Source organism: Carassius auratus, chromosome 18 (genome assembly GCF_003368295.1).
Source record: "Carassius auratus strain Wakin chromosome 18, ASM336829v1, whole genome shotgun sequence".
Lineage (NCBI taxonomy): Eukaryota > Metazoa > Chordata > Actinopteri > Cypriniformes > Cyprinidae > Carassius > Carassius auratus.
The window spans coordinates 7,080,808-7,105,975 of NC_039260.1; the positions used below are offsets into that span (position 1 = coordinate 7,080,808).

Sequence of the window (25,168 nt, forward strand, 5' to 3'; positions counted from 1 at the left end):
CATGAGTGTTCCCTATTTTTTCTATCCTATTTCTTTTTCTATATATATATATATATATATATATATATATATATATATATATATATATATATATGTATGTATTTAAAACACCTTGCTACATGTACTACATTAGGCTAACCAAGACATGTCACAGCACTTATATATAGTTTTGTTTTTATTGCTTCTTTACTGTCCTCATTTGTAAGGCACTTTGGATAAAAGCATCTGCTAAATGACTAAATGTCAATTATTTTAAAAATGATCAAATATGGACACCACTCTACATACATTTCTTTTTCTTACATATCCATTTTAACTCAAATTTATTTCTACACATTCTAAAGTTAAAAAATCTAAGTTTAACCGTAATATGTTGCCTTATCTTCTGGCATATGTTTTGACGGTAAAAAAAACAAGTCAAAATTCTTACAGAAAGTGTAAGGTTTTGTGAGAGTGAAAATAACACCTTATTCATAGCAAACGTAAATGAACTTTTCACATTTTTATGACACACAGTTGTAAACAATATTATTTCCCCGCTACAAGTGAGTGAAACTGTGACTTGCGGTGATATCTCTTTGAGATGTGTTTTATCAAGCTGGAAATAGCGACAAATAGTGAGCGTGTATATTAGTGAGAAATCGGTCTCTGCTAGCTTCTAGGGCCGAGTTTGGCAGAACAGCACCCAGTGACAGTGACTTTCAACAAACACAGAGGAAATCTACCCAGACAAGTCCCTCACTGGCATGCAAAGCAGTCTGAGTTTTCTCCTGTCATACTACAACACATAAACACAGACACATGAAACATGACGGGGAGGATGAGTACATAAGAACACAGCAGAGATGTAGTCACAAACCTCACTGTTGATGTCGGCTCCTGCATCTAGAAGCATCTGAACCATGGCTTCGTCACCGCGAACACATGCGTACATCAGAGGGGTCATGCCCTGCAAAACACACAAGACCAGTTACACTGAGCATATGCCAGACATATCTTCTGACTGTGGAGTTACGACTGGAATCCAACTTGACAATATGCCGCATTTCATTAAAAAATGTATGCAGACAACATTCAAGCAGTCTTCTTGCGTTGATAGAAACCAATCTCCTGGAAGACCATAACGTCACTCAAATCAAGAGATGAAAAATCAGATAACAAGTGAATTAGATAAAAAATAAAGGTAATGGCAAATGTTTCCAGTCCCTGAGGCCAATAACGGAGCAAAGCAATCAGTGATGGAAAGACCGCTGGTGAGCGCACTGATTAATACGGTCAACCGTTAAACACTGTGAATCTTGAGGGAAACCTGCTGTGCAAATCTGTTTGTTTCCTTCTGGGCTTCCAGAAATGGAAAATATAGCAATGTGTGCAAGCTTTTGTAGTCAGCAACATTAATCTGCATTTAGTTGCTTTTATCTATATAAAGTGATGTATAATATATTTTTTACACCTGTAATAGGAAGGGACCTCAAAAACGAAACACTTCTAGGGGCTGACCCTGCAACTTTTAGGTTACAAGATCAGGCCAAAACCAGTGCAAAATGACTCACCACAGTTTTTCAAAGCTCCAGGACACATGCAATTGCATTCAATCCTGCTAGACAATATTATGAATTTAATTTATTTTATTCTATTCAAAGCACACATTTGTAAAAGAAAACAATTCTCAAATGTAATTAATCTCAGTGAAAAGTGCAAGTAAAAAATATTTGAAAAGATTATTCTACCAATTTTTCTTGCATATTAGAAAGGCTTTATACATGAAAATATACAGCTTCCTTTTTCAATCAAAGCTTCATTGTTGAGATGTTTACATTATTATTTAAACAGGCTGAATTAATTTGATCAAAATTAACAGTAATATTGTGGAATTTTATTACAGTTTAAATTAACTGTAATCTATTCTGATGTTAAAATTGTTCTGTGAGTCCTGTGATAGCAAAGCAGAATTTTCAATTTAATATTTTGTGGAAACCCTAATGTTTTTTTTTTCCCTCAGAATATTTTGATAAGTTAAAAAGAGCAGTATAAAAAATTTACATTTTAGGATACCTTTCTCAATAAAAGCATTCATTTCTTTCATTAAAAAAATTCTTACCGGCCCTAAATTTTTTTTTACTGAAGTGTACAGTATATTTCAGGAATAGGGTTCCCACGCAAAGGGATCATAATATTTGCAATTTTTTAATCATTAAAAAGATGATAAAACCCCTACCTTAACATACTGTTAAATACAAAAAAAATGGCAAGTTTTATATTTGTGTGGAAATTTTCATGTAGAAATCATTCGAACCTGTTCACTCATACTGTTGATTCCACCGGGTCCTAGTAAGTTGATGGCCTGGTTGACCAGGTCAGTGCGGCCACAGTTGAGCATGCGGAAGCCCAGGTCCTGCAGGAACTTGGCCTCGGTAGAAGCAGCATCCAGCTTACGTGACACGCAGAAACAGTCATCAGTCCTGTGGCACACATACAAAAACATCTCTCTAATGAATCCTCCAAAAAAAATCTTGAGTCACATAGGCCTATTCCAGGTGAAACACTCATCTATGGGCGAACCTTTCATTACAACACTTGGCCTAATAACAATAAAACAGCAGCTATGGTGTGATGCATGCCTTATGTTGGGTCAACTGTGCTTGTTTTCCCTGTACAGACTGTTTATGAGCTATTTTCATTTCACTCATGATGGGTAGCAATATCTGGTAGCTGGATGTTAATTTAATGGTAGCACGCTTACTTCAGCTGGCGGGGTTCACAATCCACCCCGGGCAGCAGGAGTCTGGCCGCCTGCCGAACATCATCGCTATCCACTGAAAAGCTGCGGCGGTGCTCTGCATGTGCCAAAGCTACTCTAATCCACTCCATCAGAGGAGGCAGTACGAGAAACGGCCTGCAGGAGGAGACAAAATGCACATTATATGACATTTTGGTATTATTATTGTATCAACTACTGTTAAATTATATTTTATATTTTAAGTTTTCATTAATTTTCATTAGTTTAATTTTTAGTCATTTTGCTTTTTTGGTTTTTTCAATATTTTTTTCCAGTTTTAGTTGCATTTCAGTATGTTTTAGTCAACCTTTCTAAATTTTGTTTAGTTATTTTTTTTAAATCTAATATTTATATTAAGAGAAAAAGAGAAAATTCACAATTTTAATGAAGAACTTTTCTAAATGTAATTTATTCCTCTTGTGGCAAAGCGGAATTTTCAGCTGCTGTTGCTTCAATGTCACATGATCAATCAGATTATGTATATAGTATGTTTATGATAAGATATATAACTAATTTTAGTCTGCTGCCAAGGCAACATCTAATTTTTGCTTATTATAAGTTTTCCATTTAATATTTATTATTGCTAATATTAGTGTTATTTCAATTAACAACAATGTTTTAATAGTTTTAGCTAGCAATAACAACACTGATCTTTAAATTATTCTATCTCTGAGAGACAAAACTGGAATTGATCTCACAGCAACTGATTTAATATCAGCTCAACTAACAAAAGCCCTTTTCTTGACCTTGGAAGATGAAATTTTTTAATTAGGTTTCTGAGCTAGATCTCATTAGCAGCTGAGCAACACAATGTAACCTGAGAATTTACACCAAACAAGATCAAAATATAGCAGACAAATCAACCCGTAAATGTTTACTCATTCAGTTTCTTTGAAAATGACACTAACATAATTTTCCATCAAATACAGGAAGTGCGTCACCTACTCTTCATTTATTTATGACGTGGCTTCCTTTCATTGCATTGCCTTTGGCTTCCAGTCCATTGGACTGTATTTCACATTTACACTCCTCTGCATTTCATCATATTACAGTGTCAAGCTGAATAAACGACTTGGTTTAAGGTCTTGAGCCACTGCATCAATCAGAAAGCTCCCTAGCAAAAATACCCAGCCACAGTGGAAGTCCCCTCACCTCTCGGTCTGTAAGGTGACTTTGGATGGCTCTACGTTGGGGTTCTCCCACTCCATCTGAGGGCAGTGCATGAAGTAGCAGAGCGTATATAAAGCCTCGGGCTCCCAGTGGATCAGGCTGCTCTTCTGAGGGAGCGGAGTGCCGTTGCTGTGGTTCTTTATGCTCAGAGGCTGGAGGTGATGCATGGCTCTGGACACTAAATCACCTGTCAGGGCACAAGAGACCTTTGGTTTGCTGGGAATGATGTAAATGGTGAAGGACAGTACTGTCATCGCATTGGTGCTACAGCATAAAAAATTAGCAGCTCTGTCAATCTTTCTCTGCCAGTCAGCTGTTTGTAGGACCTCGGCAGCACATTTGTCAGTAATGAAATTCTTGGCCAGTCCATCAAACTAAATATTACACAAAAAAGTTATGTAATTTTGTTCATAGTACACCTGTCAGGACTCTGTCAGGACAGGTTTTTTATCACTCCAAATGACCCGGTATGTCCTTTGAATTTAAAAACTCATCAAGTGCCTATTTGCATATACATTATTTAAAAAAAAAAAAAGTCAAATGTGTGGAGTAATTAAAAGGTTTTTAAAAAAGTCTCTTTTTCATACCAAGGCTGCATTTGTTTAATCTAAAGCAGAGTAAAATTGTGCATTACAATAAAAATATTTTATTTTTATTTAAATATCTATTTTAATATATTTAAATATGTAATAAATACAGTATATATTTTGGAAATATGCTGATTTGGTGCTTAATTACTGCCATATACAGCAACTGATTAAATATCAGCTAAGCAGTTAAAAAACACAATGCAGCCTGAGAATATTTATATCGAATAAGTTCAAAATTTAGCGAGTTAAGATTTTTGTTTGCACAAGGAGTCTGACAGCAGTCAGTGCTCCACACAGAGATCTGATCTCACCATCATCTAATCTGTCTGGAATAACACGAAGAAACAGAACAAACAGAGACAGACTAAATCCAGAAGAACTGTGGCAATTTCTACAAGACATTTCAAGAAACCTAACTGCAAAGCTACCTAAAAAATAATGCGCAAATACACCTACAAAAGCTTTCTTTTAACGCATTGTGTGGTCACACCAAATGTTGATTCAATTTAGTTAAGTCAATAGAAGTTCATTAATAAAATCTATTTATGGCATTATTTTTGACGGCATCCTCACTTTACAGCATTTTTACACAAGTGCCTAAAACTTTGCACAGTAATGTAGCTTTGCAGGATTCTTGAAGTGTTTTAAAGAAGAGGGCTTTTAAAGGCACTCAGCTGTTATTTTGTTTATGTATTTACACACTCATGCCGTTAAACTACATATCACAATATCACATGCTAATATACAGCCATATCTCACGTCTACGAGTGTGATATTACTTTTATATATAAAATATATAAAATGGGTATTATTATATGAATATACATATGTCTATGCAGCTGTAGTATACTGTTACACACACACCGCCTATAGATATACATACAGCCTATATAGTGTGTATGAAGTTATGTGCACATCTGCATGAGATGTTTTGTAAAGAGCAGACAATCTGATGTATTGTGTTGAACACCAAAAATGCAAAATGTCACAAACCTCTTTTCAAACAAGGTCACACAAAGCTCTACATTCATTACACAGAACATTAAACACTCTTCCACTCGCTTTAATGACTATTGCCTTTCATATGTGAAACTTCCAGGTCATCTACGGTCTCATTTAGTCCATGAGACCTAATTCTTCTGAATGCATTCAACTGAACCACACTGTGTTCAGTACAGTCAATAGCACACTCTAAAAGGAACACTGAGAAACAGCCTCATCTATTGCTCTGCAACTTAAATGACTGCAGCACTCGCACTCGTTCTCTCTAGAACATTTCACATCTCAGTTACTCTAATGAATTAACAAGGCCCCGCATGTGCGAGATAAGCATTCATTTAGAGAAATAACAACTTTTTTAACTGTTGTAGTTCCTCTGCTAAGGCTGCAGATTTTAAAGAATAGCCAACCTGATCTCACAAGAAAACATAAATATTTTACATGGTGGCGAGACGTATAAATTCATATAAATAAGTATGGAGGTTGAAGGTTCAGCTCTAATCCAACCTATTAACATAAATGCAGTCACTGGAGCATGAGTGGGTCATACAAAACATACATACAAAAGTGTGCGTGAGTACATAAAGACAGAATAAAGCAAGAATGCAGGCATTGTAAAGAGTCAATACTGATGAGTTTGAGCGGAAGCATGTGGACTTTCTGACAGCGGAGGCCAGAGATATGCACTGTAATTACACACAATAATTACAGGATTATGCGGAATACATTATCAGCAGCCGTGGCAGCTTCACGCACGAAACAATAAAGCGCAAGAATACACCTGTCAGCAGAGAAAGACACAACGTTTGCAGTCGGAGGTGGTGGCAGAAGGCTCTCGAGAGAAGGAGAGGGGCTGAAAGCCACCTGGGGCACTTCTGTGACCGACACTCATCTCTTATTCATGATAGCGTGTGACATTTCCTCAAGTCAGAGGGGCAGCAGAGGAACTGACTGAGAGATATGCTCAAGATTAACCAGCTAAACAAACACGGACACGGCAAAAGGTCTTCGTCTATTAGTCATGACTGTAAACCTCATTACCAAGAGAGCCAATCATCTACAGGTGCTGTAGGGTATTCATATGAATACGTGTGGCAATATAAGATAACAACACAGCATAAGATCTTCTTTTTGCTCGAGCGTCTTTTGAGTTAAACATGATACTCTCATCTAAAACAGCAGAGAAGGTGCCCTTCATCACCAGACGAGACGTTGGGAATGGAGGATGCAGAATGGTGTTTTACTGTGAAAGTTGAGCAGAATCGATTGGCTGGCCTCCCTGAACCAAGACATAAATTATCAAGGAAAGGCCACCAGAGAGGAAGCTGCTCTGCTTGGCTTTATGTAACAGAACAGATTTTTTTGTCTTTTGAAACGTCAGACTGGGATTAGCTGGATTAACTGTAGTTGTTTTATTTAAAATGCTTGGAAAATTGCATGTCACTGGATTTTTGTATCCCAAAAATCAAGACAGCCTTGATAGATAGGCCTAGATAGATTGATTTTGGGATACATTTTTCAGACCTTTTAAATAAAACAACAAATATAATAAAATTTTACAAAACTATATATATATCCCCTCTTCTTTTTAAAATAGTCTACAAACGTCTGAAGACTGACGACACATTTCAGTACCCGGATCCTTCTTCTACGCAGCCATGATGTTGTAATTGATGCAGTATGTGGTCTGGCATTGTCATGTTGGAAAATGCAAGGTCTTCCCTGAAAGAGACGACGTCTGGATGGGAGCATATGTTGTTCTAGAACTTGGATATACCTTTCAGTATTGATGGTGCCTTTCCAGATGTGTAAGCTTCCCATGCCACAAGCACTCCTGCAGCCCAATACCAACAGAGATGCAGGCTTCTGAACTGAGCGCTGATAACAACTTGGGTTGTCCTTGTCCACTTTAGTCCGGAGGACATGGCGTCCCAGTTTTCCAAAAAAGAACTTCAAATTTTGATTCGTCTGACCACAGAACAGTTTGCCACAGTCCATTTTAAATGAGCCTTGGCCAGAGAAAAGGTCTGCACTTCTGGTTCATGTTTAGATATGGTTTCTTTTTTGACCTATAGAGTTTTAGCCGGCAACGGCGAATGGCACGGTGGATTGTGTTCACCGACAATGTTTTCTGGAAGTATTCCTGAGCCCATGTTGTGATTTGCATTACAATAGCATTCCTGTGTGATGCGTCTAAGGGCCTGAAAGATCGCGGGCATCCAGTATGGTTTTCCGGCCTTGACCCTTACGCACAGAGATTGTTCCAGATTCTATGAATATTTGGATGAAATTATGCACTGTAGATGATGATAACTTCTAACTCTTTGCAATTTGTCTCTGAGAAACTCCTTTCTGATATTGCTCCACTATTTTTTGCCGCAGCATTGGGGGAATTGGTGATCCTCTGCCCATCTTGACTTCTGAGAGACACTGCCTCTCTGAGAGGCTCTGTTTAGACCCAATCATGTTGCCAATCGACTTAATAAGTTGCAAATTGGTCCTCCAGTTGTTTTCTTACATGTACATTTAACTTTTCCAGCCTCATATTGCTACCTGTCCCAACTTTTTTGGAATGTGTAGCTCTCATGAAATCCAAAATGAGACAATATTTGGTATAACATTTCAAAATGTCTCATTTTCAACATTTGATGTTATCTATATTCTATTGTGAATAAAATGTACAGTAATTTATGACATTTGTAAATTATTCCATTCCTTTTTTACTCACAACCTGTAAAATCTGGTTTGTAAAATAAAATAATAATAATATATAAAATTTCTTTATTACAAGTATTAAACAATGATTATTAGTAATAACTTATAATAGTTACAAAACTAAATGAAGTAAACAATTAAGCACATTTCTTACTACTATAATGCAAAAAGTCATATTCTCATTACTGTTATGTGAAAAAAAAAAACATTATATTGACTAAATACACAGTATCTACCATATGTATATATATATATATATAATAATGCAATATAGCATAATTATTTACTATAAAATAGAAATAAATACCATTAAAGAATTAATAACATAATAATGATGATAAGCATAAGACTTTTTGCATTGAAACATTTGAGCATATTTTTTGTGCATGTATTTATAATAATACTAATAATGATACTAATAATAATAATTTCGATTTTAAGGCCATTTGAGTTTTGCTTCGTTTTAGATATATTACATATGTTTAAAATACTGTAGATACTGTATATTTACCCTTTGCATGATATTCATCCACAGTTTTCTCTTATTCTTCTGTTCAAAATACTTGCAATGTTCTCCTCACACCTACTGTACATAATGAGGTTGGCTTTTCCAGACATGCCAGAGAAATGTATAGCTCAGCAGCCATCAAGGTTACAGCTACATTTCCTGTGACAGAAAACTCACTACTCACTACAATTACTGTATATCGTGTAAGAAAGTTGTAGATAAACAATTAAGAACCATTCATTGGGCACCAGCGGTACTTCAGAGCAATGAAGCAATGAAATGTAATGAGCGTTTTATGGAGCAAGAGGGAATAGATGCATTATGGGAGGAAACAGAAACTTTTAGGAAAACAGGGAAAAAATGTTATGGGCAGCATGGAAACACTCAGTGATGGCAATCCAGCCATGAAGGTCTTTGATTGGTGTCTGGCCAACCTAAGAAAAAAAAAAACTCCTGACTGTTGTGCAGGTTTCGTTCAGACAGAGCTTAATGTAAGACACTTAACCACCTATTTATTCTGCATAAGAGTCGATTCTCCTTTCGGGCTGTTTTTAGAATCGGTGCAGACTAATGCGAAAATGACTATCAACAAATGTACGTTTCCCAATTAGCTGTTGATGGCTAAGTAACTGCCATAGCCCAAGGTAATTTTTTTGCACGCACACACATAAATGCTGAAAGCGGAGAAGTGGTCTTATTTAGATCAAACAAACCATGTAGGAGAAAGCCCATAAAGTGCAATAGAGCTTAGCTTTTCTGGACTTCATTTGTCCCTCAGTTATTAGATTTTATTTCACATAATAGAAACTACATTTAAATATGCACCACTTATCTTTTTATACAGCAAGCAATAGCTACTCAATCTGCATTACTGTTAAATTGACCCCAGAAGGAGTCGGATTCTTCAGTGCAGATCTGGAGAGGGAATTATTGAGGAACAAGAGCTGCTAACTCAAAGACACAATTGAATTTAAAGAGACAAGAATGTGACAAAAAAGGCTCTTAATGCATTGACCTTTTGACCTTTTAATGCTCTGCAGGGAGAGAAGTCTTCTACCTAACCTGCTCATCATGAGTGACTCATAAAAACCTATGTACTGTATGAAGAAGATTTAATCTATCGCAATGCTCTGCTGTTATGGGATTTTATGAGTGTAATTACATTAAAGTACTATTACCATATGGAATTCAGGCTTCCCTCTGGATATATACAGCTGTGAGAGGATCGTGACAAGCCTACAAAAGGTCATATGTACTTCAGATGTACAGTGATTTGCTGAGAGGCAGTGACTTTGAGAGTCTAAATGCCTTCCATTCCGATTTAATAACATACAGCATTGAACTTTATAATAACCCCGATCCTACTGCAAAAGCCTGGTACAAACACTGTACTTAAAGACAGTTATAAATATACATGATGTAATATAAGTCAAATATTTGGAATAACTATAAGTCTCTTACATTCACCAAGATGAAAAATCTGATTTAAAACTATTACAGTAAATTAGTAATGTTATGAAATATCATTATAATTGAAAAGAAAATGCATTCCTGTGATGGCAAAGCTGTATGTTTAGCAGCAATTACTGCAGTTTTCAGTGTCACATGACCAGCAATCATTCTAATATAATAATTTGGTGCAGAGTTCTTGCTGCTTAATATTTTTGTGGGAACCATGAAAGACTATCATTAAAAAGTTTCGGCTAACTTAAAGATTTTAAAATAAATTTCTAATACTTATTCATCAACAACACATTCAATTGATCAAAAGTAACAATAAAGACAATTATAATATAGCAAAAGTTTTCTATTAAATAATTCATATTTTTTTTAAACTATTGCTTCTGAAAGCATCCTAAAAGATATTAAACAAAAAATTTATTTTTAAATTCAGCTTTGCTATCACAGGAATAACTACATTTTATAAATGTAATAAAACATTAATAAGTTCTTTTAAATTGTAATTTTTCACATTTCTGTTTCTAATAAATTATTGCCTTGGTGAGCATAAGAAATCTATTTAATAAATCTTAATTATTCCAAACTTTTGACTGGTAGTGTATCACATAATGTATATTTAGAACTGTGAATCTTTCTAAAACTTTACAAAAGCCTTAATTATTCCATACTTTTCAGCAGTACTGTATGTATTACGAAACATTCCAGTTTCTTCTGAATACAGACTTGGAGCTTGCTCACATCAAGTTTAAACTATTTTAAATCTTTATTGGCAAACTAATAAATTAAACTAAAAATCAGCAACACACAAAAACTCATTTGTCATTAGAAGCTGTATAATTAGATTTACATTTTGCAAGTTCAGCCTTCTCTTAAAATAAACGCTGCCCTTTGAGTGAGAGTGTTCTGTTGTGACTGTCCAAAAGCAGAAAGAGCCTCTGTGTGACAGTTGTTGTTCCTGCCCTTGCTGGAGGCAGAATACTGAATGTGTAATTCAGGGGAGGACCGCTGTCCCTAACCAGGGTTCAAACTGCCCTCAACTTCCCCTGCAGGGTCACTGGGGACATCCATGAGAAAGAGAGAGAGAGACAGACAGAAGAGAGGAGCTGGAAATAGATGAAACATTTTATGGAAATCTCCATGGATACTGTGTCTATAAAAAAGTACTAATGGAGCTTTTTTTATTTTATTTAAGTTTTGAAGAGCACAGACATTTCTGAAGGAACAAACTGCAGTATTTTGCGCATATCTGCTTCTCCAGGCTTTGCTATGAGAAGTTTCCATTTACTTTTCACATATTCAACTGTGCCGTGCTTATTTGTTGTATTTTTGTGTTTGATGTTGCCGAATTCATACAAGGATTTCGCTTTCAAGGTCTGTCCTGCAGCACATATAGTATTGCATTTAAAATCAATGTTCTCAAGAATAGAACAAGCTTTCTGCTGTAAAATATATTGAATTACATAACCAATCTCCTAAGTAAAAGACCTATACATCTAATTAGATTTGCATTTCTAAAAGGAAATACCAGTGCTTGCAAGGCAGCAAAGAAACAGTGTTAAAGTTTAAGGTAAGATTGAGTTTTAGGCTTTGGTTCTGTTTAAATTAAATCCTGTTATTTTCATGACATTCAGCATGCATCTTTTTTTCAGATGGCTGCACATGACTCGTCACTGTGCAGTAAAGTAAAGGCAACTAGGCAACTATAACTGTATAAATAGTGCATATATACTGTACATATATTGGTTTTTAAATATAGGAAAATAAATACACACACACATATATGTGTGTGTGGGGGGGGTGGGATATTGCTTATATATTGCATATATTATATACATAAAACAAAAAATAAATGCATATATGTTAATATATAATAATGAAGCAGATAAGAACTGCTATAATATATAATGCAAATTTATGCATTATATATTATAGATATGTGAGTGTGTACAAAATTGAACAATGAACAAAATAATACATTTAATTGGCTAATTTCATAATTATAAATGAATTATTTTACACATTTGTTGATTATTATTATTAATTATTAACAATACAATATGTTTTTACTTTTTACTCATTGTTGAACCAGATGAAGATGCACATACTGTAGGACAAACTGCTGGCTGCCTAACTGAGTGCATTGTTAAATAGTTAACAGGTAATATCATCCACCTTTTAAAAACTGCTATATCTAAAGCAGTGCATTAAATGAATGGGGAAATTAAATACAGTGCATGGCACTTGTATGAGAGTTGATTGTGCTGGATGGGATTTTGAGAGTTAAAGGCCTGTTTGAGGTGAGAGATGGAGACCTGAATCCTGAGCAGATGGATTTCTACTAGTAAACACATACCACTTTAGTGTGAAATGCACCAACCTGGGGCTAATACTTCAAACGAAATGAATTTGCATTGAAATGTATACCTTTAAACACACTGCACCATCGTGCAGCTGTTACTGAGTACTGTGAAAATGTGCTCTACATGCAAATCAAACAGAGCTGTAGATCACCCGACAGAACTAGTACCGGGTAAAACTCTTAAAAGAGGTCTGTGCACACACATGCAAACACAAACAAGTTTTTAATCAAAGAATGATGGTGGCTTCTCCTTATCTGAACAAGGAATGAATAAAGTATAAAGTGCCAGAAGAGCTTTAATTTAAGTTGAAAAATAGACATTGGTTACTCACTGAGCTCAGCGATGCTCCCCACTCGTGTGGCCAGCAGGGACTGCTCAATAGTACGCTGCTCGGACTGACTGTAGGCATCTCCAGCTTTATTTGAGCGCTGCTGGTTCCTGTGCAGGCTCAAACTGTCCGGCAAACTGAGGATTCCTGCACAAAAGAATGAAAACATTTATGTTCAACTAGAAAAAAAATACACCTAATTTAACTGTTAAAAAAAAAAACATTGGTGTTGCTTTCGGCTAAAATCATAAAAACTTTAAACCACTGCTTCCAGCTAAAATCCTCAATCCATAATATTGCTTTCTCCAGTGGAAAAGTTGTCTCGTCTAAATCTGGAGAGAAATATGCACAGATCAAGCACGGTTTTCAAGGGAAAATAGTCCAAAACAGTAACTATGCAAATAGATTTTAATTAGAAGTGATTTTATTGATATGGACTCATATTTCGGCCAGAAGCGGTATTTAAAAAAAAAAAAAACTTAATGGAGGATGTGTTTCTAACAAAGACGCAGCTTTTCAATTCACAAGATATTCATTGATGGACAGGAGTGGTGTGGACTACTAGCGGAATGTTGTGATTTTTTTTTTTCAGCTGTTTAAATTAAAATTAAATTCTGACGGCACCCATTAACTGCAGAGGATCTTCATTTTATTTAAAGGGATGGTTCACCCAAAAATGAAAACTCTATAATACTCACCCCTCTTGTAGTTCCAAACCCATATAACTTTCTTTCTTTCTTTCGTGAAAGATGAAAGAAGCTATTTTAAAGAATATTATTAAAAAAAAAAAAAAAAAATGGTTTCCATTGACTTCAATTGTGTTGTTTTGTCCATAAAACAGAAGTCAACGGAAAAGAAACCGCTTGGTTATCAACATTTATCAAAATATTTTCTTGTATGTTCCAAAGAACAAAGACAGTCAAACAGGTTTGGAACAAACATAAGGGTGAACAAATTATCCCATTTTAATTTTTGGATGGACTATCTCTTTAACAATAATAAGCAGGCAATCTTTATAACAGGTCCCTGAGGGCTCCCTTCTAGGCGGTAACAGGTAATAAACTTGGCCGGCTGCTTGTTTTGTCTGCTCACAAGGAGAAAGGGAGGCATATCACCTTCCCGGACAACCAGCAATTACTGTAAAGAACCGCTGTCCTCTATTTGTAGAACACAGACTTAAGTCTACATGCATATAACTTAATGCTAATGTTTCAGTGATGACACCTGAAAGGATTCTACACTTTACCAATGAAACAGACTCAACATCACACAGCGTCCCTGAAATCAACATTAGATTGAAGGTTCGCTTGTTCAGCACTACTATACCATCACAAAGCTTTTCATCCCGGCTTACAGCCAAACCGCTGGGGTGAGACTCGGTTAGTGTCTGAATCACAGTGGTTATTGTTTTTAACAGGATGGTTGGGCTCCTCGAAAATTGGATTCGCTCTCATCCTTGTGTTTCCACCAGTCCCATTGTTGCCAAACACTCCTGGAGCCGACGGCGTGTTAAATTATGATGTGGCGGAAACAAATGACTCGGTTTTGTTGTCCTCCACCGACAGAGGGGCTTTCGTTTGAACCGTCTCATTTACTCTCATGAGGCAAATGTTATTTTAGGGGCCTTTCTGAGAGAGGGAATGATGTAAATCCCTAATCAGCTTCAGTCGGGGAAATGTGACAGCAGTGTATGTTGCTTATCATAATGTAAATATATTGCTCGACAAACACAACATAGGTCTTTCAAGGCATGTTTTTATTATAAAAAATGCACCCTTATATAATTGCTGCTATATAGATCATGCATCCATCTTACAGTAAGTGCTTTGCTTCAAGGAGGAATAATAAATAAGTCGCATCCTGATAGAATTTGAACTAGGTTGCCATGGAGACAAGGCAGGGGTGGAGTGATGGTTACTTGCCTGCGGCATGGGAGGAAGTACAGGTGTTTAGCAATGCAAGGCCACACCTCAATGTCCTAGGTCTAGTACACTGCTAGTGTATTCATGTATTAATACAAACTAATTTGCATCCCTGCAGATTCTCATGATAAGATCTTGCTCTCCATTGCCCTCGCCTCAGCTCAATGAAGAATGAATGACAGGTGTATAAGATCCTAGAGAGCGGAGCAAAATTCCCCCTCGTTCACTATAATCTCCTGAGTCCACAGCTCTTATTAAAACTCTCAGCGGGTCTCCGTGACAGATGAGTGTGCCAGGCTCATGCACAGCCAGCCTGAAACACTTAAAGCAACGGGTGGTAAGACTGGCATCTCGCTCGCTTTCCTTTCAGCTCCACTTCCTCAAACATCGGTCAGGGTAAACTTTTCAAATTACAGTAGGCTATAAAGACTTCACACGTAGAGGAATGCACACACACGCACTTTAAATAACTCTAAAAGCCTGGCTTCTTCCAAATCCTGGCCTTCTTTTGTTCTGTGTGATTATGCTTCAAAAGGAAATCATGCTCAAAAACATTTTATGGCAGGTTTTTACAGTTGGCCTGCTGCCGAAAATATATTTTGAAGGTCAGTGCTTCAGATAATTTATTTTTAAGAAAAATAGCACAAGTAAAATATTTCACAACAACTACCTACCTAAATATAAGGAAATTAAAGCATAGGTTTGTGGTCAAAAAGATTTTTTGATGTTTTTTAAATAAGTATCGTATGCTTACTGATGCTGCATTTATTTGATTTAAAAAAATACTGTAAAAATATTATTATTTCAAAATATAAAAAAAAAAACTTTTTTATATATTTGAAAATATAATTCAGTGCAAAAAAATTCACTTTTTACTGTCACTGTTGATCCATTTCACGCATACTTGTAATGCTTTTTTTAAATTAAGACATTTGGATGCTTTTGTTACGTTCATGAACTTTCAGTTTCCTTATTTGGTCTTCTTCCTGTTCTTGTTTTGTTAATTGATTGATCCCCACCTGTCTCTAGTTCCCTGATTACCTCCTTTGTTCTCAAATACCCTGTCTGTTCAGTTCTTCGTCGTCCGTGATTAATATTGTGAAGTTAATGTAATGCTGTGAAGTTGACCTATCCTAGTGATGTTAATGTGTTGTGTATATTATCTGTTATTCTTCTTCGATGTTCAGTAAACTCCTCATTTGATCAAGATCCTCCTCAAGCGATTTATTCCTATGCTAGCACACATCAACTGTAACAGCTTTATGTTTGTCAAATGTTACAAGTAAAAAAAAATTTATAAATTGCAAAAACAAAAAACAAACACTTTGTTTAACCTGTTAACTGTCACTCACGTTTTTGAAGATAGACTTGAATGTGCATGATACCAACCTCAATTTTTATAATTCATGACTGAAAACATTTTGTAACATGATTTTGATGTACCATTTACATGGTAATGCAATGTCTGATTTTAAAATGGGTTTTGAAGGATGAATTTTGAGATTTTATGTTTTCAAGTGATATATAACTTCTGATGATTTCTAAAATGTGATAGAGAAAAAGGCAACGAGGAAGTCTTTTTTTTAAACAAAGGTCAAAGCTCATTTTGTAATGTAGATTTCTGAGGGTGCACTCCGATCATAAATTCATCTATAACTTTTCCTACATAATTTTTAACAAAACATATTGGTAAAATATATATTTGGGAGTCTTAGACCTTTCCAACGATATATAGTTTGTCAAGATTAGATTAGATTTGATTGTAATATAGTATAGTCAACGTAGGCGTCCCGTATACGGGACGGGGTGACATTTAACAGGTTAATATATTGCGCGATAACATTCATATACTTTATGTCTGATGTAAGTTCTCAAATGCTTATATATGAATATATATCTGAGGTTGCTCTTTGTAGATCCCGAGTCGGTTTATTCAATAAATAATTGAATATAGTGTAGAATAATTATATTAATATTTTAGTATTAATATTTTTCAGGTTATTCAGAGGTCAGGTAACAGCATCCCGTGGCTGCAACAAAAATAATTACCTGCAGTTAAATTATTGAAAAGGAATTGATTGAAAAGAAGAAAATCAGTATTTCATGGGTATTAAAGATTGAGTAAAAAAAAAAAAGGAAAAAAAAGAGCTGATCTACCAGAACAGCCAAAGCATCAGGGTGCAAGGAAAAAGCCTGAAGCTTGAAACCGTACTGTCATTCAGTAGAGCCTCCACTACTTCACTCATGGTTGTAATGAGTTATGGCGACCAGTGTATAAATGCATTTGCATAATGCTGCATAAAAATAAATAAATGATCATGATGCCAGGTCATGAAGTGAAAAGTTTTTCCCTCAAGCTCCTTATTCGTCTTCTTCAAGTGTGCAGTATCTGCCAGTGATGCCACTGCAGATTAAGACCTCCCTCACTCCAGCTCGCTATCCAAAAGGCCTGTGGGTTTAGAAACCATTAAAAGTGTGTCTATAGTGATACCCATTCCACAAAGTCTCTATTCTCAAGGAACTCAGATTATGATGACATAAGTAGACTGAGAAAAATAGAGCCTCCAGCTTTTCTTTCCAATTTACAACACACATGTTCTGTATTCTGACTGTCTGCTGGACATCAACGGATTTATTTAAGACATTTGAACTAAAAGATACAGACCTCCTTCAGATGGGGATGTGGTTTAGAGCCCATATTACAACTGGAGTGTGTTATTATAATAGAGTGAAAAGTCATAACTTTGTGATGTAGTTTCTTTTTAATAAAGCATTTTGGTTGACCTCAAATAGCAATGGATTTTTGCAGAATGTGACTTTGAAAACTACTTTTATTAAAGCAAACCTAGCAGATTCAATAAATGAAATCTTTTGTAACACTAGAAATGACTTTACTGTCACATGCTGAATAAAAGTATTAATTTCTTGAAAAGAAAAACCTATTGATACTAAACTTTTGAACAGTAGTGTATATTGTCCAAAATTAAGGAGACTTGGTTGAATGTAAAATAAATAAAATAGTAATTGATTGCAAAAAGGAAAAAAGGGTACTTATTTTAAAATAGTGTTATTTAATGCAATGAAATCTTTAATGTTGCATATTTAGGGGGAAATTGTCACTTATAGATGTAATTATAATATACTTTATCTGAGGGTGCTCTTTGCAACCTCATTACTTATCTGTACATTCAATAAGTAATTTAAAAATGTTGAAAACTGTTATTCAAGCTAACTTAGACTAGCAGAATTCAATACATGCTGTTTTCAAGCTGATAAACAAGAGAGAACGAATAATGAAGGCGTCAGCCAGGTTTAAACTAGCTGAGGATTGTGGGTGTGCAGGCGTCAGTGCCCTGTAACAAATGTCAAAACCCAATGAATTCACATTGGCAACATACAACACACTCCTTTTGGCCAAAACCAAAGGCTTTGGTTTGGAAAAAACACAGCATCCACAGGTTGGCTCAGACAGGAGGCTCTATAAAATCATTTGCATTTTACCTCTAGGGTGCCAGAATTGCATTACAGTACTTATCGCATGCTCCACAGTGGACCAGTCTACCAAAAGCGCTTTGACAGGCTGACAAGGGGACATTAGAAGAGCTAGTACGCTTGGGAAGTCAATGGGGAGGAACTACTGGGACATACCAGAGTTCTCCCAGCTTTCCCATGCACACGTGCCGAGTGCAGATACGCCGCTGACCTCACTGGAGCTTAGAGTCTGTATTTAAATCTATTTTAAAGGCCTGTGAAGCCCGGCCTGCTCACTTAGCCTGAGAATGCAGATGAAAACACACACACACGTCTTCTGTCTCTCTGCAAGTACAAATGTGGAAAAACAACTCCCTGGATTTCTCACAGTGCAATGCCAGCATGCAAAAGCTAGAAAGTGATTCAAGCCACACCATGTAAACCTACACCCACAACACCTACTACACTCACGCAGTTTTGCGCTTGGTCAACTCCTTTACCAACCTCTATGCTAGGTTAAACCCACACATAAGTAAAATAATAACAAATATTTCTTGTGCAAGATGGTATTTTTGTGACACACTAGAGACTTGTGCAATGGCGTTATATCCCACACCCTCAATTTAACTATATAGTGGACAACTGAAACAATAGTTTGAGAGAGTTTTGTAATAGGCTTAATCATTCTGGCAGCCCTAAGCAGATGGAGTCCATATGTACGGCAATAAGAACCAGGAATGCTGCATTTCTGGGGAACGGAGGGAGGAGTTTGAGGAGAGGGATGCGGCGGTGTCTACATGCGTCGTGTGACTGCGCAGTATGTCTCCAGTACTGGCTGACCGCAGAGCTTTAATGGTTTTTGGAATCATCCCCAGGGATTTGCTCTGAGTTGTTCGGTGATCAGAAAGTTGGATCGGTCCGCAGATTTGTCGCTGACGGCATGCGTCTGTTTGAATATAAGACACACATGACTGTCAGAGAAACGGTCAGCACAATCCCCTCAAATATTTCCACTCAGCAACTGTGCATACAGCAAACATACACTAAAAACATTAAGAAATGTATATTTTTATTCAGCAATGATGCAATAAATTGATCGAGAGTGATAGTAAAGAGACTTATTATGTTCAATTTTTTTGGCCAAAAACACTTACCAACCCCAAAGTTTTAAACAGTAAAATATGCAAATATGTTAGCAATATTAGTATTCAACACATGTAACACTGACCCTGAAGGCACTTAGAACATACTAAGGACAAGAAAACACTAGGTGAATACAAGAGATGACATAAAATGAAAACAGCAATGGCGTGTACATAAACAACATTCGCCTTAAAAACGGTGTGATGGATGAATAGATTGTGTGTTGACTTCTAAATGATCCAAACTGGTTCTTGAATTGCAGGTCACATAAACAAGAGCTCACAAAAGCTTTTAACTATTTTCTTCCAATCTCCATTGAGTGGAGTTTTCAAGGTGAAGTGTGTAATTTATAAGCCACTAACGTCACCAAATAGAATTTATATAATGGAGAAATAATAACCGTCTCAGACAGGTCTTCCAACTCCATTTCCAAATGACTGAAATAAATCAATACATTAATTTACAACAATTCCAGAAAAAGGTATGTTTAGACTATTTAATGATCGCCATGGCAGAAACTGGTCTTAAATATTAAGCCAACAGAAATGTGTTCACATTTCTCACAAGCCTAGCTAAAATGAACGCTTTACACATTTGATTCAGTAGAAAGAACAGCCTCAATTGTCTGTGAATTAGTTGAACCAGACTGGTCATGCTGTCTGGTTTTAAGTCACTAAAAAGGATCCTGCTTATATGAGTCATTCATTTGAGATTCAAACTACACAGTTTTTACAGTATCTTAATTCCCTTTTTTTTAAAATGGGTTACAAGGATCAAACTCAAAAATCAAACTACATTGGTTGTACTTTACTTCTTGGTTCACTAAAAAGAACCTGTTTAGAGTCATTTGTTAAGGAATTAAACTACACTGGTTGTTCTGTTTGTTTGATTCATTAAAAAGAATCAGTTCATAAGAGTCGTGCATTTGGGAGTCAAACTACAATGTTTATACTGTACGTATTGATTCACTAAAAAGAACCAACTTATAAGAGGTTTTTGTTTGTGAATCAGACTGTATGTTTCACGCTAGGCCTATAGATTTAACTGATTTGAATTCTGTTCCAGTATTTTTCTTCATATTTCCACTTTCTGTTTACTTTGTTCATTATGCTATAATATCTTTTAGTAAGTTCAGTGTTGCATTCAAATCAATTTTGTGAGAATTTCTAGTAAATTATTGACTTGCCTAATGAATAAATGTAAAAACCTATTAGACCTTCAGCAATCTTCACTAGAAGCATTTGCTATTGATCAGTCAGAACAGCAAAACAAAGTCCGAAAGCATGAAAGTAGTGCAGATCTGTGAATGAAAACCTCAAAATAATATGAATCACACGGACAGAAATGATATCAATCTCTGTGAAAGCTGACATTAACTTTTATCAGAAGAGATGAAAGGCACTAAAACACAAACACGGTCGTGTTTGCATGTGGAAACATGTCCTGTCGATGAATGCTGGGTAATGACCATGCTGTGTACGCCTGCTGCGTGCTCAGATACTGAGCTAAGTGTCTGTGTCATAGATGGCCTGGATGCCCTGTGGTCCTCCTCTCTGGAAAACTCCAAAACAACTGGTAATGGAAAGCGCTACCTCCTGCAGTGACCCCGATTACATCACCAAAACAGCACGTGTGTTGCCCCCAGCTCTCCCCTGCTGAAGTAAGCCTTGCTGTCACTAACAATCAAAAACGTTCTCTTATCAGCAATCTGGGACAGCGTGTTATCAGCCGACCCCCTCGAAGACTCGAAGTCATTCAAACAGAGGGGTACAATGTTGGAAGAATTGTACAACAGTTCTGAGGAGATTCCAGTGAGAGTTTCCTCTGAGGCATTCATATGTGAAAACTTTAGTTTATTTTGAGTCCCTGCTCATTACTCTTTGCATTCTTCCTGGTGCTGAGTGGTAATATGCATGCAACCGAGCACCAAACTGCACAGTAATTGTTTGACTGGATCTGTGCGATTCATCATTTTGACTTTGCTGAGAAGTACTCTGGGCTACTGGCTCTTTAACATGGCTGCATGTGACACCAGAGAGCAATTTGATTGAGGCTTATGCAGGACGTTATAGAAGAATAACCAATCAAGTTAAAATAGTCATTTGATGTACTTAAAAAAAAAAAAACCTTGGCATTTGCAAATCCACATCTTTTACAAGTTCCAGTAAAAGACTGAGTGCATTTGTTCAACCGTTAATATTTTCCGACAATTTTCTGATTGTACATCCAATTTTGAAGAAGGCCTGCCAATTGCGCTTGACATTTAATACATTTAATCAAGAACAGTATTCATGGATTCTTTGTCCTGTCTGTTGTCTGTCTATTTTGTAATCAGTTACTACAATTTATGTTCTTATTGTTTTAGAAAAAAGTCAGGTCGATTCTTTCTTAGGCTAGCATGAGAGAAACCAGGTCCAAGTGGAATTTGCCATCTTTTTTCACATTAGATATGTTTAGAAGCATAATTTTAGTTAATACGAATGAATCCTTCAGATTCTGAAAGTTCTGTTTAAAAGTGTTTTTCTTATAAAACCAATAACCTAAGAAAATAGTTGTTTAAATGTTTAAATGCTATTTTTTTCCCTACCAGTCATATTATTTCAGGTCTACACTACCCTTTTCAGTCTGATCCCAGTTCATTTGGATCAAGCATAATCAGGGGTGCGTTTTCGCAAAAGCATTGTTAGGTAACTATGGTAGTTAGTTCCATTTAACTCTATTTGGTATTGACAGAACTTGCGATCATAGTTTTTTTTGTTTACAGGAAGCCATCTATCCAATTACTAACAAATTATTTGGTTGCACACACAAAAAAAGCAATCTTCATCACAGAAAAAAAGATTTTTTACTTTATTACTTTATTTCTTGTAATTGTAACTTTTTCTCATAACACATGAAGCAGAACTTTGTGAATGAAGGTTACTCCAATTTATTGGAAATCTGCTGAACAGATTCTATGAGGGCCTGGCTTTGACCTCTTCATCCAGCTAGCTACTCAATAACTTTATATCCCGAACACAGGACTTGTGGGATTATGCACCAATAAAACCTGTCATACACAATGGAGAAACAAGCTTATGAGCTTTTTATAGCAGAATGATTAGACCTGTTCATTTTATGGGGTCATGACTTATTATTTCCAAGTAAAACCCTCTGTTCTTGCAAAATCAGCATGTAAATCTATGAAATTTAATCTTGCATTCAATTTTTCAGCAGGGGGTTACTCACAAATGCATCTTACCTACTCATTCTCACAGCATTTTCTCCAGGCATAATAGCGCTACTATCACAATACTGTCGCTCGCTTCCTCTCATACATAAGCACAGACACACATGCTGTATAAATACACACAGTTACATTAGGAATAGCAATGTGATGGGGAAAAGGGACAAATTTTTCTTGCCACCATATCACCTCATACACACTTTTAGTAAAATCACTCTCATACACACAAACACAGATAATATAGATATAAAAAAGGGTTATTTTTTTATATCTTTTGGTTCAATTCCCATGAATAAACTCCTAATGTATGGCAGAATGTGTTCGGGGCTCAGCTGGCAAAATTAGCTTGTTTAATGAATTTGACTGATGGTGTGAATCAGCTTTGGTGTGTTCAGAGACACAACACTTTCTGACCTTTGTAAACAAACTTCACGACATTAGCTGAGCATGCACAACAACAGCTGGTGTTCTCCTCTACGACAAGCGAGAGGGCTGGAAGGTAATCGTGTCCATTAAGACAACAGAGCTTGTGTTTATGGAACAAGAGTGTAAGTATTATTCTATTCGACGTGATCTCAACCGTGAGGTGCACTGGAAGCGGATCTCCACTAGCGTCATCCTGACTCAGAGCTCTGAGCTTGGCTCCAGCTGGCAGTCTAGCAGAAACCAGCTCCAAACCAGAGACCCAGAGTAGATGAAGCGTTAACTTGTTTTCCAAATGTTCAACTTGCCTCATTCCTCTCCTTTGAACAAACTCCCCAAGCTTAGAGCCAAAACTGAGTGAGGTTTATGCAACACATTGATGAAAAATATTATTGGAAGCAGAGCTTCTTAACTACAGATTAAAGTTCAACATTCCGTGGCTCCCTGCTGAAACTTTTTTTTTATATAATGTACTGCTCAAGGTTAGCGTTTCAGTCTAAAAAAAAAAATTTAGGCATGCTTTTAGACTTCTGATGTCCGATTGTGGCTTTCTCTCTGTTTATGCTGCTCGTGATGGCCAAATACAGCTAAAGCCAAGCTAAAAGAGATTCAATAGGCATATTCACATGCATTACATAATACTGAATCGACTGCCAAAGAGGTCACAGCTAATGTTGTTTGAAAAGAGGGTGGAAACCCCTTAAGAAAATCAAACCAGTCTCCAGGAGTTGTTTCCAAATTTGAAATTTGAGTCCAATCTTGGGTAGATCAAAATAATGTTAGATTGGTGGGCAAAAGGTTTCATATTAAGAGACCGCTATCATGAAATGTAAAGCTAGCGTGTGCCAGCATATGAGTCATTCTATGAAACGGTGCCTTATACTTTAATAAAGTCAAAAAAATGCTGGGATATTCTGACTGGAAGAAGAAAAGAAAATCTAGAGTGACTGAGAAAACTAATAAACATTTTTTTTTTGTAAAAAAAAATAGTAACATAGCATTTTAAATACAAAGCTATAGAACAAGTATCTCATTCTATGAAAAACACAGTGCCTTTAACTTTATAAGGTGATTTTACAGTAAATGTCAGTATGGATTCAAACATTCTACGATGCAAAAATGACTAAAGCAAAATTAATAATAAAAATATGTTGGGATACTCTAACAGGGTAAAATGAAATGCTACAGTATATCCCTAGGCAAACGCAAGGTGGAGAGAGACTATAAACCATTCTAAGCTCTATATTATAGCTGATGTCATCAGCAATTTAAAAAAGAAAATACATCAGAAATGAAAGATTCTCACTTCCTGTGACCAAACTGAAGTTCTTTTAGTTTTAGTTTTAGATTATGTTGGTTGGTAACCTTCCAATACTTAGGTCCAATTTTAAATATTTCTAAAGGCTAGACCAATTAAATCCTGAAGCAGATTATACGTTAAGTAACCAGATCTGTTTAAAATCAATGAGATTTTTCTGGACTCCTGCTCTAATCCTCACTGTCTGTAGACATCAACCAGCACTGCAGACATATTACATCATTTCCAGGTTATTCCCTATGTTTCCAATGCAATTTTGCTGTTGGATGACACTTTTGGTATCAGTGCAGCTTCAGAGAACAGCTTCAAAATCCACTTACTGAAACTGCGGTGGTAATGACATCATTCAACACTAAATCATAGGCTTGATTCAATTGTGCAACAGAGTTGCCATCATAAACACATCATAAAATTGCTGTCACAAACATGTTTGAAGGATAGATGGCTAAAAAGTATTGCACAGAAATTACATAACACTTTCTGAAAGAGTTCATCAACAACATTTCCAAAGCTCTCCTGAAAAATCACTCTGACAAATCAGAGCGATTAAGAAACACTAAAACTGCACAAATATGACTAAGCGGCCATTTCATCAAAATATGATGTGAATATTAAGGCTTGAAGATTAGTCGTCAAGCGAAACCGGAATCACAGAATTACACACGGCACCTGGAGTCAGCTTGTACCTTTCATGCGAAATATCGCCCTGTCATTACTTTATGTGGGTGCCACGCCGCTTTGGCATTGTTTACACC

The 25,168-nt window shown here is 36.2% G+C and overlaps 1 protein-coding gene across 2 annotated transcripts in view; it reads right to left on the reverse strand.

Annotated features, from left to right (window-relative positions):
- The window catches only part of btbd11b (BTB (POZ) domain containing 11b), a 57,604-nt gene that overhangs the window by 7,769 nt on the left and 24,667 nt on the right, over positions 1-25,168 (reverse strand). For both annotated transcript variants that reach the window (XM_026287313.1, XM_026287314.1), the window contains 5 exons: positions 12,914-13,057; positions 3,932-4,136; positions 2,744-2,896; positions 2,297-2,462; positions 860-949 (listed from right to left, as the gene is read on the reverse strand). In XM_026287313.1, the coding sequence (XP_026143098.1) occupies positions 860-949; positions 2,297-2,462; positions 2,744-2,896; positions 3,932-4,136; positions 12,914-13,057 (758 nt within the window). The remainder of the gene's footprint in view (positions 1-859; positions 950-2,296; positions 2,463-2,743; positions 2,897-3,931; positions 4,137-12,913; positions 13,058-25,168) is intronic.